The sequence below is a fragment of the Saccopteryx leptura genome, chromosome 5, assembly GCF_036850995.1.
Source record: "Saccopteryx leptura isolate mSacLep1 chromosome 5, mSacLep1_pri_phased_curated, whole genome shotgun sequence".
NCBI lineage: Eukaryota > Metazoa > Chordata > Mammalia > Chiroptera > Emballonuridae > Saccopteryx > Saccopteryx leptura.
In genome coordinates, this window is record NC_089507.1 from 9934194 (window position 1) to 9954941 (window position 20748).

The 20748-nt window shown below is 45.9% G+C and overlaps 1 protein-coding gene across 10 annotated transcripts in view; it reads right to left on the minus strand.

The window, feature by feature from the left end:
- Positions 1-582: 582 nt before the first annotated feature.
- LDB2 (LIM domain binding 2) overlaps positions 583-20748 on the minus strand; it is a 354846-nt gene continuing 334680 nt past the window's right edge. Inside the window, exons 6-9 of one of the 10 annotated variants that reach the window (XM_066385356.1) lie at positions 10650-10773; positions 7461-7609; positions 4842-4984; positions 1807-1943 (exon numbers count right to left, since the gene is read on the minus strand). In XM_066385356.1, the coding sequence (XP_066241453.1) occupies positions 4880-4984; positions 7461-7609; positions 10650-10773 (378 nt within the window). In that variant the 3' untranslated portion in view covers positions 1807-1943; positions 4842-4879. The other 9 variants (XM_066385358.1, XM_066385354.1, XM_066385355.1 and 6 more) reach the window with 9 other exon arrangements.

A 20748-nucleotide genomic window follows, 5' to 3' on the forward strand; every position in this document is an offset into this window, starting at 1 on the left:
TCCATTTCTGTTTCAAACAACTGCTTTCCAGAACTTGCTGAGATGACAAATTGACATTGCCTGGCACTTAATACACACTCAATAAATGCTAACGGGTTTCCCCTCTCATCTTCTTCATTGGGGCAGAGTGAGAGACCATGAGGAGAAGTCCTTAAACAGAAAGGTCCTCAAGAAAAATTTCTATACTGTCTCCATAGCCAATTTTTTAGACAATAGGTGAGCAGGGCATTGCTTTTTAAAAAAGGGAATATTAGAGCGTAGGCAGTGGAGTTGGGGGGTTTGCTGAAATGGAGCTGTCTGCTGCAGAGTCAGCGTGTGGCAGCCGCGGCCCTCCCACATGGCCACCTGCAGGAGGCGGTCTCACTGCTGCGTCCCCCGCCCGCGCAGTGAGCTCCCCCTCGTCTGCCCCAGTGAACTGCAGGGCGCACAGAAGGAAGCCATACTCCATCAAAGGTGGCCCAGGTTGCGTCACGCCTCTCCATGCCGAGCTAGCTGGTGCGCTCAATCTGAGCTCCCTACGTCTCGTCATTGTGAGATTTCTCCGCCTGTGCTCAGGAATAGCCAGACTCGCTGCTTTGGTCGTTAACACAGTTTATTGTTGGCACACTTATCAGTAAAGCATACATAAAATACAGCTGTTTTGTAACACACGGAGCCACTGTGTCTTTACATGTGTAGAGGAACATATTAATATGCAAATGGAAAAAATTAGTTCTTTTATAAAGTTTCACATAAATACACGGGCATTGCCTCAATAAGGAAAATAAAATGTCCCCATAAAAGAACCAAGAGACGGCTTTACAAAATATTATACAAGAAATATATGATGAAAAGAAACGGTCAAACTCAGATACAATAAAAAACACAAAAGAGTTTTCAGATTTATTAAACTGCCCACAGAAGTAATGGATTACATGGCTTTAATATATTTGGATCAACAGCAATTTTACAAATGCATAAATTCTCAAGGGGCCAAGTGTCTCGTTACATCAAAATCTGCCTCGGTGTCTGTCTTTGATGACAAAATAGACATTTCTTGTTTCAGCGCTCGGGCTCAATGGAACCAACTCGGGCTGGAGAACCAGTTGACATTAGCTCACCCGTATATTACCCTGCGGGGCCCCCTCAGCTGTTACCCAAGGAAAGAAAAGGTACAGGAAGGAAAAAAAAAAGTGTACATTTAAATTACTTTCCAAAAGTGGATATTTTTTATTTTCTTTTTTTACTGAAACAAGAAACTCTCAGATGCAAGTCAAAAAGCAGAAAATATTTTACAATATTAAAAAGTCATCTGTCGTTAGGTTCGGCATATAATGAGAGAGATCCTGAGCACTGAGGGCGTGCTGAGCACACAGCCTGCCCTGGGTGCAGCGGGAAGGAAATGAACAAACACGTGGTCATCACCGTGCCGGGAGAAGCGCTAGCCTGTTTTAATTACAGTCAGTGCCAGTATCTAGGTTACCTGTGAAGGCCTCCCAGGGAAGGGTCATGGAAGTTTATTTGGAATGAGCCTCTCAATTTAAAAAAAAGAAAAAGAAAAAAAAAGGGGGGGGGGAGGGGAAAGAAACTCAGATTTCATTGTGGTTTAGAAATAGGTATTGGCATGAAAAAGTTTTTACGTCTGTCTCCTCCTTCCTCTCCTGTGCGTAGAGATCTGAAATAGTGGGCGGAGCCCACAGGCCTAAGGACAGGGACGCCATGGCCCGCCCACCTCACTGGGAAGCCTGGGGCGGGGCGCTTTCTGATTTGGTCTCTTGAGTGCCGGGAGGTTTACTGTTCCACGGGCTGCTGTTTCCCAGGGCGGGTGAACTGTTGAAGTCTTCCTCGTCGTCCATGCCGTTGGCCGCATCATATTGCGTGTTTTCTAATCTAGTGATTAGCCTTTCGTCCTCGTCCCCAAACTCACCTCCCATCAGAGTTGGCTCTCCTACCACCATCACATCCTGTGAACAGCAGCTGACATTATTACAGGGAAACCTTGGGAGAGAGAAGCTCAGCTTAAAACACTAGTGGGAGGAGCTGGGGCATCTAGGACAGACACACACTCGTGTACTGAACACCGGGGTCAAGTCTCAATGTCGGGGGCCGAGATGCATATTGGATTTCTACAGGAAATAAACATCGCCTCCTGACGTGTAACAACCACGCGAGTTTATGTCCTTAGTGCGCAGCCTGACACCGGAGAACGAGCAATGCTAGCAATCTGCAGAAATAAAAAAATGGATTTTTCAAAATTAAAAAAATCCACGCTTTTAACTTGCTGACACTGGGGACTTTTGAGAGGGCTGTGGAACCTTCTGCTGGGCGCTTTTCAGAACCTCCGAAAACCCGCCGCTTTTATTAAGGAACACTGAGGGGCGTTGGAATGAATGGAGCGGCGATACGGGTTAGGATGCCTTGCTGGACTATTCACGCAACCCCTTCCAAATGGCGTTTTCTCTGTCCCGAGGATGGTATGTACACATTTTAATTGAAGACAGAATCTCTCTTTTCTTTACTCAGCCGGGCCCTTTTAGGCAGCCAGTATCCTTGACATTCTGCTACTTAATTATGGTAATTAATTTAGGTAAAGTTTTCGATAAAAACAATGTTCACACTGATTTGACAATTTGCATAGCTAATTAAGTCATTAGCAAAAACCTGCTGATTGCCAACAAGCCCTGAATTTACCATCTGTTATTTCATGGTGCCTGTCACCTATCCCCACACAGGCAACCCTGCCACCAATCTGGGCAGTCAAGAGAACCAGTCTGTCCAGCTGGTGCGGTGAAAGGAAGACGAAGAGCGCTAATTATAATTACACTGATGAAGCCGGTAGTCATCAGAAATGGAAGCGTGCAAGAAGAATCCGTCTAATCACTCCTTTAAGTACAGATTGTCCTGCCATGCAAACAAGGAAGCCACCTCCTGTAGCCAGGGGCATCGTGGGAGCCACTGCCGAGGCACGAGGATGGGGTGAAGGAGGCAGACACAGGGCACAGCTCCAGCCTCTCTGGTCAAAGGGGGCCCTATGGGTTTGGGGGGTGACCTGGGCATGGGTCGGGACACCTGTTGGGTGGGGCCTGCTGGGTGGGCTCAGAGCAGTAGTCTCCTTAAAAGTGCAGTGACTCCGGGACAGTGCCAGGGAAGGCAGGACTGGGCTAAGTGCTTTTTGGATGTAAGGGTGCATTCCCCAAGAGGGAGGCTACTGCGATGCAGCGCCTTGACAACTGGGCATAAGAGAAGGCTCTCCTGGGAAGTACAGGAGAATACTGCCTATGATCAGGCCGGGAGAAGGTCCGGAGGCCATTCGAGATCCCGTCTAGAAGTGTGAAGGTGCCAGTTAAACCCCTGAGTTACCACCTGGATTATTTCGAAAAGGAAAACCTTGCTTGACTGATGGATTGATTCCCCCAGAATTATGGAGAGGTAATCAATAGGTTTCCAAACTGTGTCTTCTGGCTAATCACTCTTGTGATTTGCTAAAAAAATGGTTTTAAAGAGAAGTGTCCCAGATGATCTAAATGCCTAATGTATGAACTGTGCACACGCAGCAATGTAGGTACTGGCAGGATAAGCAGATGTGTGCATCCAAGAACATACTCATTATGCAATGAAGAGCCAGACATGTTAGGAGACTCATGGGGACTCTTAAGGCGAGATGCAAAAGATACAGATTGTGACTGGCAAGAAAGCTGGCATGATTTTAGGTGGAAAGTGGTGTACGCAGAGGTGCCAACGTTATCTGGTTAGCCAGGGAAGCTGCCACTTGACCCACTTGGAGGTGTCCAGGATGAAAAAATGCCACTTAGTTACAGGCAATTAGGAGGAGGCACTTATGATCGGGAGGAAGGTAAGTGGAAAGAATAAGACAAGATCAGGCAGAGGATGACATGAGGGGTAACTTCACTTCATGACTTAATGTGCAGCACGCTCTGAAGGGTTTGGAAAACGCATGCGTCGGGTCTCCCTGGGCGGGGAAAGAATGTGACAACCCACCACATGGGTGTGCATTAGTAACGTGAGTCTGAGGTTATCGAGAGGGGCTGGGGGAGCACGAGGAGGTAAGCGGACAGGACAAAGGAGAGAAAAATCAGAAGCCAGTTTAAGCGTGATATTAGAAAAAAAGTTCCCAACACTCCAGATGCTTTCATTGTATCCGAAAATAACAGTCATTCAAGAAAAGCACTATGAAAATAGTGATTTGAATCACTTCAAATGGGGCCGATATAGGCTTGTAATATGTTCGGTGGGTCTTTGTTCTGAGAACAGCTGGAAAAGATGCCCAGGCATATTTTTAAGCAGTCTAAATTTCAGAGAGAGGCCACATTTGCTTACTGATTATAAGAAACATCTTTAGCCAGTCACATAATCACGTGTGTTCCCGTGTGAGTGCTTAACAGATGGCAAGCTCTAAGAGATGTGACCTAACTTTGTATACACATAAACACCTGAGGCCACTTAAGCAATTGGGCACATGTCTCCCCCTCGTTTTCTAAACCTCTAGGCTAGGACAGTGGTTCTCTGCTCGAGCAGTCCTGATTGGTTACCCTCCTGCAAAGTTACTGGAGACGTAATGCATGTTCCGGGCTGCCTCAAACTAGGGGATGTTGGCATTATTTTCCCCACCCCTCCACATCTTTAAAAGTTCCCCCCGACATTCAACAAGAGTGCATTTCCTTCCCATCTCTGCTATCCATGTGTCCCCAGGAGGCAATACTGGTCCAGCTGGGAGTAACCCACATGCCCTCGGCTCCCCACGAGGCAGCCCTCTACTCCTTGCCGGAGGCCTGGAGGTGCCACCAGCTTTTGCCCATGTCACATCTTCTCACTAATCAATCCCCCGTGCAAGGACCACCAACCTCTGAGGAGGACTGGAAGTGACTCCTTTCAGGGCCCCTCAATGCTTCTCCTTAAATTGGCCAGAAGGGGTCACTGCTGTTGAATGACACAGGTCTCCATCCCTCCCAGGGTTGAGGCTGCAGTTCGGGATGGCTCCTAGCCCCTGCTCATGGAGTGAGAAGCAGAATCCAAGGATTAAACCCTAGTCCTCGCCAGACACACCCACTGCTGCCACGGCAGCCACGCAGACCACGGCTGTGGTCGTGGCACACTGGCTCACGCCTCTGGGTGAAGCAGCCAAGTTTGCCGATTGTATTTCTGTGTAAGCAGTAAGATTGTTGGTAATTCGGTAGATAGGCTTATAAGATGCGGTCTCTACAAGCCGATGCTTATTGCTTAACATCTATTTAACTACAGGACACACAGAAGTTTGCACGTTTTCCTAACCTGGTTGCCTTCCCTGCCTCTCTTGACCATCTGTAAGTTTTACATAAATAAAACAATCTGTAATTGCATAGTGTGGGGATAGTGCTGACATCCTATCTTCACTTTCCAATGGGTGCCTTGTTCTCAAAAAGTCTAAAGGGTCTCAACTCATTAAACATCTCCTTGACACTGGTATCTTCCGCTAAGATCCAGTTGTTGGATTGGAAGACGGGAATATGGTGGAGCAGAATGAATAGGCTCTCTTTCACATAAAACTGAAATGAGTCTGACCAGGCCAGGTATGTCACAATGCACATGTATGCTGCTGTCCTACACCCATGGCTGGCATCACTAATTGTTGGCCCCCGAACCCAGTCTAAGTCTCAGATCCTTCTCAATCCTGTGCGCTGACACCAGGCGACTGAGCTGGCAGGAGAGACAGACCCGTTGGCACCCCTTGGTTAGACACTGAGCTCTTTGATGACAGGACTGGGGTCGCTTTTTTTTTTTTTCCATCTCAGTATTGCCAATACCTAGTATAATGTAGGGCACTGATCTGAATTCTTGTAACCACTGTGCCTTTAAGTAGCTATGTCACAGTTCCAAGATTCTCTGGAATGCATTTTCTGCATTTATTAGAGAAAAGTAACAATTGTTAGCATCTAAAACTCCAGGATTAGACGAATAAATGGGCTACTTAATGTGGACTTTTGGGGTTGATTTATTTATACCAGTACATTTTCTCTATGTATTTTTCCAATTTAACCCGGCATGGGAATAACTTATTTGTACCTTAATAAAACTCTGTTTTTTCTCCTTTGACCCCCCCCTCCCCCCGCCCTGCCCCGGCTCTTTGGGGTGATAGCCCAGTTCAAAATCGAGTGTTGTCTCTGGCATTAATTAAGGATTGTAATTCCTAGTGGTCTTAATATTAAAGTGCTACCTTCCCCACAGACGGGCCACTCTCTCTGTGACCTCTTCCTTCTAATGACTGAGAACCACCCCCCGCCTGTGGAGGACAGCGGCCCCGTGGCAGGCACTTCTCAGACACTGCGGTTGGCTGTAGCCAAGGAGGACTGACCGATGGGAGGTGAGGAAGAATGGCTGGGGGACAGGGTTGAAAGACACAGTTAGACGTGGAGCGAGCGTTGCCAGGATGGGAGGGTCCACTCTGTCACGGAGAGAGACGGAGCAAAACCAGAACATGAAGGGTGAGGACAACAGACCAGGAGGCAGAAGTGGGGAGGAGGGGAGGGTGCACGTGTGCTGGTTGAGGGCGGGCGAAAGAAAGGGCGCACTTCCACGGACAGGGTGTCTGGGGGTGATCCGGGGCGCACCAGGGAAGTGTCGGGACGCAAACATCTGCTGGAGGGAGATGTGACAAAGGCGGCAGAGAAGGACAACCCACACCTCATCGCGGTGTGGAGAAGGGACAACAAATGCTTAAAGGAACATGAACATTGTAAAGCAATAAATGATCTAACACGAGGCTGAGGAGTTTGGCAGCGGTTAGGCAGAAGGGACAGAACTGGGGAAGAAACAGGAGATGAAGATGTGTGTGGGAACGCCCCCGGCTGTCAGCTTTGGAGTTCAAAGAGAGCCCCTTCCAAGTGGCCCATTTCCTTTGTCAAGACCCAGAAATGAAAGAAAGGGGTCCAGAGGTCAAGGGAGCAAAGACCAAACCAGGGGCTGGCCCGGCCCTGAGCTAGTGAAGTGGCTGAAGCGAAATCCACTGAGCTGCCCTTTTAGTGGCTGCGTTCATTACCAAGGTCTCAGAATAGGAGGGGGCGCCTATGTCGGGACAGTCCAGCCAAATTACAATAAGAAGCCTGAGCGCCAGGAGCTGGTTTCCAGTGGAGAACAGGGTCTCCGGCGATGGTGCCGACAGCCCCTTATCTGCCACCAGGCGCGCTGCTAAGTGGTCCTTTAATTAAACCTTAAGTGACATATCTCCTGTCTGTGACTCTGATGGCTTTTTAATTCAGGTCCCTTTGCAGCACGGACTCTTAACGTTCCTTTCCAATTCCAGGCTGGCAGGGCAAGGTTTCCATGGCAAAGTCCCTCCCTCCCAGCCAACCGCAGCCCGGCCGTCCCCTCCCCCACCCCCGCCTGCCCAGAACGTCTTGGCAGCTGCAAGAGTCTTGACCTTGGGCCCCTGGATTGGGAGACAGGCACAGGCAGGATTTCAGGCCTAAGAGGAAAGCGAGACTTACAGGTACCTGACTGGACAGACTCAGGTTGGCCGCCGGCGTCTTCTTCTTGCTCCCGGTACTGTTGGCGGCGTTGCCCGCGCTGCTGTTGGACGTGCTGCTGGTGGAGTTTTTCCTTTTCCTCCGCTTTGTGGTCGGTTGCCTTGTGGGTTCTGCTGCAATATGGAAAATGGAAGGAGGATCAGGTCCAGGGCGACCATCAGATACTGTCCCTCTGCCGCTGTTTTTGTAAATGAAAAAGAGTAGACTCTTTACATTTTTTTCCCCCATTTCTTTCACCTTTCCAAAATAAATAAATAAATGAATAAATAAAAAAATAAAGGGAGACAGCTGTTGGCTAATTTTTAGCACAAAATGTATGCAGTGTTTTTCCTTTGTAGCTACATAAAATGATTTGCGTTTCCTTGTGATTTCGAATTTCATGTATATGTTTGCAATCTATTAAGATGTTTCAGGGGTGAGCTACAAACATCACTTTCATAGTTGAATTAAAAGGATTACTGCTACAAAATTTTGGAAAACATTTTTTTTTTTCTTCTGGGTTACCTTTTGTGTATAATAAAGGGTTCTCGTATCCCTAGGGGGCCTCCAAGACATGAAAAAAAAGTAGGAACCTAATTTAGTGAGCCAGTGTGTAACAGCACCACCTATTGGCCAAGTGTTATATTGCAGCTCAGCACTACTACACCTTGACATGCTCAAGTAGAAAGAAGAGGATGTTGCCAGTCCTGTCAGCTGTGATTGTGAAATTTAGGGAGCCCCAAGCTTAGTATGGTTTCCAAGTTCCATAGCTTAAACCCTGATATTTAAAGAATACTAATTTCAAAACTCTTGAGAAAAAAATAACTTAGTATGCTATAGCCAGAATTTTAATGAAGGGAAGCTAGATCCTTTCAAGAAAGTCCTGTTTAGAAATAGAAATAATTTACACCTGAAGGATGGGTAGCCTCTTAATGAAAATATAAGGACTCATGGTAATTTATGATAAAATATTATGCACTTATTTATTATGTATTGAGCATTAGTGTTTCTGTATACTTATTTTCTATTTTCAATGTTTCTATGTCATAACTATTTTATATTCACAGAAACTCCTGTTAACTATGTAATGGTATGATCTTTGTCTTATAAATGAGAAGTCTTCGGAAGCCTGACAAGGTTGGAAATGGCAGGCAAGGGCATCCCTGTTTGCTAACCCTACTATAGACTCAACTCTGGCGGAGAGGAAAGAAGCCAGCATCACACTGAAATGATGAGAGGCAGCCTTGTAATACTTTCTGGTGGATGATGGGGAGAAGCTCCTTTAAGGCTCGTTTTAAGGATCACTTACTCTACCAAGTTTTCATGACTTTTGATCACGAAGAAGAGGATTACATTTCTAATTATATACAATTTCTTCTTTCAGGAATATTTTTTGTCTCTTATTTTCAAATATTTGCATCAAAGGGCCCAACATGTTTATTCATAGAGAGCCACGTGTGCTTCTTCTGGAGGTTATGCAAAGAAGGGAACAGAATTGTTCTAGCTCACGGGGTTAGAGAAGAGTTGAGCAGTACATTCTAAAGTCAAGCAAATACCCAGTTTCCCCTGATAAACATCTTCTTTTGATCTCAAGAATTGACAACCGATACAGTTTTTTTGATACCTATATTTTCTTCATGATATTTGGGGTAAATATACCTAAATTGTGTACCTAAATTTGAGGGAAGTATACCTAAATTACTTCCATTGATAGTAGGTAGCTATTATAATTGAGTCATGAACTTAGGAGACATAAAATTTGTGACACAGGCCTCCTTCATTGATTAGTTATGAAACCGATTTCGGCAAACTTAAACCTCAGTCTCCATTATATACACTGGGAATAACAATAAATACCTCATACGGTTCTATCGTGAGGATTCAGTGAGAGCAGGGAAGGTCTGTGAGGGCTGGGACTGGGACTTTTATTCAGTGTTGTCTCCTCAGTGGCTGGAGCAGTGCCTGGCACCAAGTAGGGGCTCAACAGATAATTGTTAAATAAAGGACTAAATTAATGAATAATGTATGTGTTATATATGCATACATTAGAAAATATAGGTGCTCAAATCATTGAGTGAGATATCTTTTTCCCATAAAGGCTTATTGATATTGAAAAAGAAAATGAAGCCAACTTAAGCCCATGTACTATACTTAAAAAATAATAATGTTCTAAATGTGTTAAATTCCCCTAAGACAGGGGTGCATCTATTCTCTGTAAAATAATGCTCATTTTTGCAGCTTTCTAAGTATGTATGTAGTTGTATCTGCTATGCTCATTTTATATAAAACCCCTGGCCAATTACCAGTGGAAGGTGGCCATTATATTTTGTGATTCAGAAAGCTATATGCCTTGTGTTAATAATTACTCTTTTAAAAATAATTTTTAGCAAATGGATACATTTTGCTTTTATGATCAATGAGGCTCAACACATACCTGGGAATAAAAATGGATTAGATAGAAAGACAATTGATGATGACTTGAAGCAGTAATTTCAGAACCCCAGCGGGAGACTATAGTATCTACACTGGATTCTAGGGAAGTGAGGGGAATGGGGTCTTTTATATACTCTCTTCATGATCAGAGTATGCTTTGATATTATATATCTTAACATAGGAAAGAATATTTCCTTCCTCCCTCCCTTCCTTCCTTCCTTCCTTCCTTCCTTCCTTCCTTCCTTCCTTCCTCCCTCCTTCCCTCCCTTCTTCCCTCCCTCCCTCCCTCCTTCCCTCCTTCCCTCTCTCCCTTCTTTCCTTTCTTCCTTCCTTCATTTTTATACTTTCTACCATGTCATTAAAAAATAAACAGAAGAATAGCAGGCCATGACAAGCCAGCAGTCTTGTCCAGTGGAACAACCACTGAACTGACCGACAGGATACCTGGAATCTGATTTCAGCTTTGCCAAAGATCTTCTTAGTAACAGTAAATAAGTCAACTTAGCTCTCTGGGTTTCAGGCACAGATCTGGCACGTGAGGAGATGGTGGACAACCCCTAAGCATGTTTGTCTTTCGCAAAGTCAATGTGTCTCAGTCCAAAATCATGGTCAGAATATCCCTGGTAAACTCCTTTTCCTGATCCATTCACGGCCACTTCCTTCCTTTCTCTGTCACCTCATCCCCAGGAGAAGCCTCAGAAGATGCAATCAGAACGAGAGTGCAGAATGAGGTCGTACCTGGCGGGGCCACCATCCGCTGCCACTTCTGGAACAAGCAGGTCTTCAGGCAGTCTCGGGGACTGAGGTTGTAAGTTTTATGTCTCGACATCAGTTCCTGCATTGGCTCCAGTATGACACACAACTGCAAAGAAGTTCAAAGGCATGGGTGTTTCACTACTTGATAATATTATTTGCAATAAATAATATGGACAGCTGGATTCAGTTAGGAAGCTTAACGATACTTTTCTATTTTCCCCCCTGGTTTTTATTTTCTCTATACAAGTTTGGAAGAAAAGAAATATTACTAATGTTTGATAAAACACACTTAATTTGCTCTCATTTATAATATCACATAATAGCTGAATGTGATTCACACACACACACACACACGTGCACGCACATGCAGTCACTGTCCAAACTGTTGGGTAGATATATGCAGCTCTATTCTGTAATCAAATGATTCTTTCTGGTTTCTGTTGTTGCTCCTGTTTATAAAACCAGCCACTGTGAGCTACAATGCTGTTTTATGTAGATTGTGTAGCAGTGAAAGCCATTTTTGAAACTTGGGAGAACAAAGTGGCACATACAGGTACTTTTTTTGACCCTAATTCTTACAAAGGCTCATTATGAACATTTTATTTTTTATGTATTGTACTCATTTGTATTTTGCACATGATGATAATGTCAATAGCAGATGCCGGCATTTGCTCAGTGTGGGAGCTTTTTCTATGGTTCTGTCTCCAGTTAGATTTCTTTAGCTTTACTTTAGCCCAAGATATCTGATGACAAAGATTAATGAATGAAACAAGAAGGTAAATCCATTTTTGATTGCCTCGGACTTTTTGAATTCCTTCTCAGTTGGAAGCTTATCCGAATCCCGCTGCATTGAGAGTATCTAAGAGGACAAAGACCCCAACTTGGCATGAGGCATCCATTACTGCTGCAGGGAGAGGGACACAGACTTTGGCAGTGCACCGTCCATGTGGAAAAATGTTTTATGAAAGGCAGATGTGCAGCCTCCACCCTCATCAGTCCTCCTTTACCCTCTTCCCTTCCACCATTCCTCACCTTGAACAGTGCCCCAGAGGCCCCACTGCTTTCTGTCTGCTAGTTCTTCGTTACCTAGAATTCTTCCCTCACCTCTTCCTGGCTGAGGTCCACTTAGCCTTGCAGACACAGTTACTTCTTCTGCGACGCCCCCGGCACCTGCAGGCTGGGCTGGGTGCCTCTCTACCGTTCTCCTATAGCACCCAGCCCTTTCTGCTCTATGAGCTTATTCATGCTTTGTAACCATCTGCTTCCAAGTCTGTCGCCGTTTTCCACTTGACCTTGAACTACTCGAATGCCAAGACTGGGCCTTTTATCTCTGTGTTCTTAGGTTTGGCTCAAATCAATGGATGCATTTAAGGAGTGATTCTTAGAAAGACTGGAGGCTCTCAAATGAGCGGATTATTACAAAATGCAGACTTCCAGCCTCTGCCTTCTCTATTTTACTGGGTCTGGAGGTAGGACCCTGACTTGTATTTTAAAAACCATATTTCCAGGTAAAGGATACTACAGCTTGAGGACCACTGTCCTGCACATGCCGGGCTTTCTGATAGATGAATATAGACAGCAAGACATGCACAAATCCCATGGTTTTCAGACCCTATATCACGTTCTTCTTACTCACCGCCCTTTCCATGCCTCTGCTCTTCTCTCAAGTCTACCCGTGATCATCAAGATTACCTTCATCTAGTTTGCCAAAACCACTCACCCCATTTTAGAGCCAACTGTCCTCTCCTTCCCTTTGCTGCTTCTCTGGAAGGAGAGAGCAAGAATGCCAAGCCTGACCCCCCGCAAGCACAATGTGAGCCAAAGAGACAAAGCCACCCAACGACCTTAGTGAGCCAGGCTGTAACGGCACGAGCTCTGGATTAGTAATGAGTCATCTTCGATCTTGTCTAACTTCTCGTTTACCTATACCTCCAATTTGAAACCTAAATTGTTAATGAGGAAAAAAACCGTGAAAGAGGGCCAATTACAGTGCAGTTAAGTCCATGAAGACTCAGTGTGTGCGTTCGTCTATGAAGAATCCCTCGCTGGAACCAAAACATGTGCAAGCTGCCGACCACCCACAGGCTCCCCAGCCAGCGCGGCCGGGACCAGACAGAGTGAAGGATTCCACAGTGAGTTCTATAAATTGAGCTAAGGTACAAATTATCAATGCAAGAAGAACCATTCCTACATTCAGACAGGGTCAGAAAATGTCTGCATCTTGGATTGGAAGAAAAGTTTTCAGAGACATTCTAAGGACTGGGAAAACAGATACATGTTTTTTAATTCAACAAAGTTACAAAGATGTTTAAACCGCTTCCTTTTGGTGCAGTTCTCCTTATTGAGAAATGAGCTTACAGTGGATGTAAAGCGCGTGGGTAGGGAGGGACAAGCATGGGCTTAGGAGCCAAGGTCCAGGTGTGGACCTCCACTCTGTCATCAGCTGTGTGTCACTGGATAAGCCACTTACTAATGTTGGGCATCAGTTTCACCTGTAGAACAACACCCATGTTGATAGTGTTGTGAGAACTTAACATGTCCAACAAATAGACATGATAATGTGTTTGCAAGCATGGCGTTGATGGCAAAACGAACCACATTTTTATTACTTTAAATCAAAAGCATTTATTGAACTTTCTCCTAACTCTAAGGCAGTCTGTTAGGGGTTGGAGACATAATGACAAGACAAACACAGTCTGTGTCCTCCAAAAGTGTCCGGCTCCCTTTAAAATGACGAAAGCACAGGGAGCAGACCCGCCTGTGTTTACACTTCCTGCAGCTCAGGAACCCACCCTTTTCGAAGCACACGTGTTCCTTATGTAACCAGTTAGAGGGCAAAGATGACCTGTTTGGACCTCGGAGCATTGACCATGCCTGGAAATGGGACAGTGGCGTTTCTTGTGAGAACCCAAGTGTCATTACCTTTCTTTTTCCCAGCGTCATTCCTCTCTGGGTTTTGGGAAACCTTTTTTTTTCAGGTGCTAATCCTCAGAATTTATTCCTTCTCCTTTAATGTAAAAATATCTTCCCATCGCTGTAACCCAGCCCAAAGGAATTTTACATCTCTGAATACTAACCAGAAATCCCCAACCTTTTCCTTCCAGCAGAGGGTTCTGGGCTGGGCGTGGGGGGAGGTAGCCCTCCTCTTATTAAAGGCGAATGAGCCTTCAGCCTTCTGCCTGGAGCTGTGCTGGCTTTGCGGGGCTGCAGGTGGCAGAGCTCACCCAGACAAGAGCCTGCCTTCCCTGGCAGCCAGCCAGGGCGTCCTGGCAACAACCAAGGCCTGGGGCACTATGCAATGAGATCAGGAGGACAGCGGAGGTGGGGGTGAGGGTAGGGGTGGGGGGTGGCGGGGGGTGGGTTCCCATAGTCACTAGCCAAGTCCTCCCGGAGCCAGGATTCCTGGTCTCACTGAAGGCTCAGCCCCCTTTGAGAATCTGGAGGTTTATAAACCCGCTTATACCTCCATCCATCCGAGTCAAGAGTCTCTGGTTAGTGATACATGTGAATCAGCCTACAACACACATGCCTTCTCTCCTAAGACACACACACACACACACACACACACACACACACACACACACTACTTGAACACGTATGAATGGAACTAAACATAAAAACACAGCGTTCTTTGATTTCAAAGAACAGCTTTATCTGCAAGGCTGGGCCTGCTGCAAAATTCCCCGTGGCCCAGTCCCTTTGCCTGGAAAGAAAAGCCACAGACCTGACGGCAGCCTCCGCCCAGGACCAGGGAGCAGTAGAGCCTCCTGTGCTGGCTGGCAGAGAAGACGGGAAAGCCTGACCTTGGCTATCAAGTGTTTAAATGGGTAATCCCTGCCAGGGATACTTAGACCCCCCCCTCCCCCCAAAGTCATCTCCTATCTTGGCAAAGCTGCAGGGGACTGTTGGGCAGATAAAATATATTATACTCACTTTGTTAAAGATGACGTTGCCCACGTGAGGCCATCGCCCAGGTGATATTAATGTGTGTTGAGAATCCTTGTAGCCTGGGGCTTGGTTTTGGGATTAAGCCTTTCCCACCCTTTTTGATGTAGGGCGGTACAATCCAATCATGCCTCGGAGAAGTGAGTTTGTATTAGAGACTTCCCTACTTTGTATATTGGATTAGAGGTTGTGAAGCTACAGTATAAAGTGGGGGCAAAACGGGAGTTTGGACTCTTGGTTCCTGAGATTATCATTAGAAGAGAGAGCAGAGGAGAGCAGAGAAAGGCCACGTGGAGGAGGCCAGGAGAAGCAGCCAAGATGGTGGAGTGCTGAGTGAGATGCCAGTTTGTGTAGAGTTTGTATTTGGGATAAGGAAGGAGATGGGGAACAGAGGTGAATAAGTCTGGTGAGCTAGAAACCTTTGATTCTAGGAAACTCGGATAAGTCAGTGGCTTTGTGAGCACTGAATGTGACTGGGTTTTGGAGCCCAGTGTGTATTTTTACTTGCCCGCCGGGTGCAAGCTAGAATTAAAGAAAATGGCCTATCAGTTTTTGGCTCCGCTGTTTCTTTACTGACTGTCCGAATCCAATGCGAACCTGCATGGGCCGGGCTGCTGTGATAGTGGCCCTGGCCGTGGCTCCTGGCTCTACAGGGGCCTTCTTGCAGACCTAGTGAGAATTTTAGATTTTAGGCTGGGCTTGCTCCCCCCAGACGTCTGACTTGTTTTTCCGGGATTCTGGCTTCAGCACCGACTCTCTGGGTGGGGAACTGAGATCTGTCACCACAACAGTGGCTTGCTGAGTGAGTATGGATGGATGGATAGATAATAGATATCTTGGCCAGATTAATAGCAAGGAATTATTTGCTAATGGCAGACAAATTAGGCATTGTCCTGTGGGTTTAGAGGTAATAAATTTGCCCATTTGATAAATAATTGATTGCCTCCTCTGTGTAGAATGCTTTGCACAAATGCACGTGTATACACCCAATTAGTGCACGTCCTGGGTAGGCAGGGAGATTGGAGCTCAGCCCCAGCACGCCTGCCTCTTCATAGTAATGAAGAGCCTAAGCAAGTGTAGACAGACACTCTCGCTTTGCTGTTATCTGACAGCTCTCCTGGAGAAAGCTGACTCTCCTCAGCTCTCTGCTCACACTCAGTCTTCCTGCTCAACTCCTGGCCCGAACCTAAGCTCAGGTGACACCTATCAGAGCCGGCTCTGGCTTACAGAGTGATGCCCTGGGCTTGGCGTGCGGCTGAATCTCAAACCGAGGTCTAATCTACCACCGATGTTTTAATTCCATCTTTTCAGAATGATGGATTACGTCCCCCGAGCTTGAACGCCCTCCTCTTTGTACACAGGCTTGACCAGGATTACTATGTCAGAACCAACTCAAGTCTTTGCTCACATGGTTCTTCTTGCCTAGAAGACCTCCCTCCCTCCTTCCTTGTCTTCTGAACTGAGATCTGGCAAGGAACGGCCCGTGAGCTAAGTATGGCCATGCTTAGGTACTGTTAATAGCTGCTCGTTTGTTATAACACCAGAGTTAAATAGTTCCTACACAGTCCATATGGCCCACAAACTCCAAAACGTTGATTATCTGGCTATTCACAGAAAGGTTGCTGATCTCTGTTCTAAACCAGAGCTACTCCAAGGAGGTGGTTGGCAAACTGTTCCCATCGCAGGATAAGGAGTGTGAGGCAAAATATAATCCGTTTACTGCCTTCTTCATTAAAAAAGTCTTGTGTCAAAAAATAAAATAAAATAAAAAAAAAGGAAGAAAAAGAAAAAATGGTCAGTCCCTGGCTGGTTAGTTCAACTGGTTAGTGCATTGTACCAAAACGCCAAGGTTGTGGGTTTGATCCCAGGTCAAGGCACATGCAGGAAGCGACCAATGAATGCAGAACTAAGTAGAACAACAAGTGAATGTTTCTCTCTCTCCATCTCTCTCTCTCTCTTTTTCTCTTCCTTCCTCTCTCTGTCTCTCTAAAATCGACTGATTTAAAAAAAATGTCAGCTGAAGGAAATGTGTTCAACAACGATGTAGTTGACCTCCATTCCACTCAAGTCTGCAAACCATGTTGGAGTCCCAACAACATGACCACTAAGGTCCTCCAAGGTCCTCCTCAAATCTCACATGTGACTCCGACCATGCCCACCCACAAGGCACTCCTGCTTCTATAATACTTAATACTAATCCAGTAGACCCCCCATTCTTATTTGCATTGGGAATTTTCCTTTCTCATGGACTTGTTTCATCACTTATGTATAGCAAGTCCATATTTACTTTTCTCTCCCTTTTATTTAACACAGTATTAGGCATACTCAAATATTTGTCGAGTCATACCTTAATAATCAGTTTGACTATCTAACCCAGGGATAGTCAACCTTTTTATACCTACCGCCCACTTTTATATCTCTGTTAGTAGTAAAATTTTCTAACTGCCCACTGGTTCCACAGTAATGGTGATTTATAAAGTAGGGAAGTAACTTTACTTTATAAAATTTATAAAGCAGAGTTACAGCAAGTTAAAGCATATAATAATAATTACTTACCAAGTACTTTATGTCTGATTTTCGCTAAGTTTGGCAGAAACATCTTTATAAAACAACTTACTATAGTTAAAATCTATCTTTTTATTTATACTTTGGTTGCTCCGCCACCGCCCACCATGAAAGCTGGAACGCCCACTAGCGGGTGGTAGGGACCAGGTTGACTACCACTGATCTAACCTATGTCTGCCCCTAAAGTAGGTAGTTGACATATATTATGTCATGAACCCTCACCACTTTCTGGCCCATTTTTATAGGTGAGAAAACATGCAAAGCCATGAAGTCATCCAGAGCTGATGTTAAAGAGCGTGATTCTTATAATGTAGCCAAGGTTATACAGCCATTTGGAGGGCAGAGAAGAGGTTCGCAGTCAAGTTCGCCTGACTGCAACCCTGCCCTTCACTCCTAACTGCTCTGTTATCTGTGAGTTTGAGTGGTTAGATGTCTCACGGTCTTTGTATTGCTCCTTGCGTGGTATTGATATGTACACAGAGAGGGGGTATACACGAGGGGTGTGGGCTTTGAAGCTAGATTCTTCTGGGTTTGAACGCCAAGCCTGCCATTTACTAACTGTGTTTTGGGCCACGATGTTCAGCCTCTCTGAATGTCAGTTTTCTCATTTGTAAAATGGAGATAATGATATTTACCTTGGATGGTTTAAAATAGCATATGTAAATCCTTAATGCGATGCCCGGAAGGGTCGCGCTCAGAATCCCGTATTAGGACAAACACTGTCTACTTCGATGACTGGCCCCGCGGAGTGTGACGTGATTGGTTGGCTGCTGTAGGAAGTAAACCTGGTCTCCTTCAGACTTAGGGGTCACTAGATATCACCGTCCAAGGATGGTAAAAAGGAAAACGGTTCCTGACATGTTGGAGCTGATGTCTTTGATATCAATTTTTGGAATTCAGTGATAAATGCAAAATATTTAAATCCACAAACCGCAGTCCTTTCTTTTTCTTTTTTCTTCAGTAACTTACTCTTGTGGCTAAATATGAATTAGAAAGAAATCAAGAGGTGGGAGAGATTAAGAAACAAACTCTTATCTAAGGGCGAAGGAGTCTCTCCTAATTAAGACACACATCACCAAAACAGATCTAATAATAAAATGATAGAACAATATAACACAGAATCTAAAAGGAAAACAAAACAAAGTGAGCAGATAATCCCATCTAGAAACAGATAACAAGGAACGACAAGAGCAAAGCCCACTCTGCCTCAGAGGAAGAGAGACGAGGGAGGGCTGGAAGCGCGTTCCCTTAGAAGCTATGCACTTCCTAAGCATCAGATTACGGCTGGGGTTTATTTCCTGACAGGATTAAAGGTAGAGTGGTTGTCAAATTCAAAACATCCTCTTTTTTTTTTCATTTTTTATCTGAAGATTCAACCAGGGAGCCTTGGCCTTCTCTCAATTGTTTTGCAAATTGATTTGTTGGGACAGTGATCATATCCATCCACCCCCGGAAGAGGAGGTGCAGATCATATCCATCCACCCCGGAAGAGGAGGTGCAGATCATATCCATCCACCCCCGGAAGAGGAGGTGCAGATCCTATCCATCCACCCCCGGAAGAGGAGGTGCAGATCATATCCATCCACCCCCGGAAGAGGAGGTGCAGATCATATCCATCCACCCCGGAAGAGGAGGTGCAGATCATATCCATCCAGCCCCGGAAGAGGAGGTGCAGATCATATCCACCCACCCCCGGAAGAGGAGGTGCAGATCCTATCCACCCACCCCCGGAAGAGGAGGTGCAGATCCTATCCATCCACCCCCGGAAGAGGAGGTGCAGATCATATCCATCCACCCCCGGAAGAGGAGGTGCAGATCATATCCACCCGCCCCCGGAAGAGGAGGTGCAGATCATATCCATCCACCCCGGAAGAGGAGGTGCAGATCATATCCATCCAGCCCCGGAAGAGGAGGTGCAGCAGCTGCTCCTCAGGTGTTGTCAAACCATCTCCTTCCCGAGCCAGCAGGCTAAGCACAACGCCTTTCGGCATCGCGTCTTGATCTCAGTTTGAGGCTGCCGGGAAGGACGCCTGCTCATGATTGGTGAGGTTACTGGCTACTTTTCTGACCCCCGGGGGCGTCTGTCAGACTAGCCGAGTTCAGGGTTTCCGTGGCACCAGTCAGGCCCAGCCAGAGACAGTTCAAGGCTTCTGTTGTTCCTTCTCTTTCCTTCCGACCCGTGGACTTAGTTCTCTGCCGTGTCTTTGGTACGCACGCCCCTTCCCCAGTGTTCTGGCTCTTTGCCTATCGCTCTTGCCCCCCCCCCCCCCACTCTGTACTGCAGGGGACTGACCCCCCATCCTATTACCCCCACTTTTAGCTGGCTGGATGTAGGCGAGGACTGACCAGTCGGAGGCACGAGGGGGACCAGAGGGAAGCAGGTTGAGTTAGTTTGCTTGGGCCACCAAAGCAAAACACCATAAACCAGGTGTCTACAAACAACAGAAATGTCTTCTCTCCCAGTACGGGAGGCTAGAAGTCTGACACCAAGGTGTTGGAGGGCTGTGCCCCCTCTGAGGCTTTAAGAGCCCTTCCTTGCCTCTCCCAGCCCCTGGTGGACCCAGCTGTCTTCGCGTTTCTTGGCTCAGAGGCGCATCACTCCAATCCCTGGCTCTGCCTTCACCTGGCCTTTCCCTCTTTGTCTCCGTAGCCCCTTTTCTTTTCACACAGACTCTAGTCATTGAATTTCCAAATAAAGCCATATCCTAGGGTTCCAGGTAAACACAAATTTCTGAGGGACACAATCCAACCTTACTACATTAGCAAAGAAATAAGAAAGGGTGTTCTTGTCTTTTTTGTGGTTCGGATGACCCCTCCAATAGCTGTCATCACAGATCCGCCAGGGACCCACCTTGTACCAAGTGACCTGACAGTCACACCTCCTGCCTTCTCCCCCTGGGAGTGACCGTTGCGAATTTTATGGCTGCCTGTCCTCTTCCCTGGTGGCTTTTCTAGCTCCAACACTTTTAGAAGTATTTTGCCATATTAAATTTCCTCTATTAAATTACGTGGTGTGGGTTTTGTTTTCCTGGATAGATTCTGATTGAAAGTCTGATTTATGAGACATCAGGCAACATCTAAAGAATTCAGGACTTTAGGTGTAGGGAGCCATCATGTGTAGTAGCATGAAAATTAGACTTGGGTTCGAATTTCAGCTAAAGACTGCCAGACCTTGGCAAGTTACTCAGTCAGCGAAGCTTTTGGTGCTTGAGTTTCTCCATCAGCAACGTTGAGATAACTATAGTACCTAACTAACTGGGTTGCTAGGAGAAACAGAAAAATCTGCTTCCAGTATGTACCTAGGTCTTTTTTTTATATAAATAAATTTTTATTTTAATTGGGTGACATCAATAAATCAGGGTACATATATTCAAAGAAAACATGTCCAGGGTTATCTTGTCATTCAATTATGTTGCATACCCATCACCCAAAGTCAGATTGTCCTCCATCACCTTCTATCTAGTTTTCTTTGTGCCCCTCCCCCACCTCCTCCCCTTCTCCCCCCCCCCCCCCCCCCCCCCCCCGTAACCACCACAATCTTGTCCATGTCTCTTAGTCTCATTTGTACCTA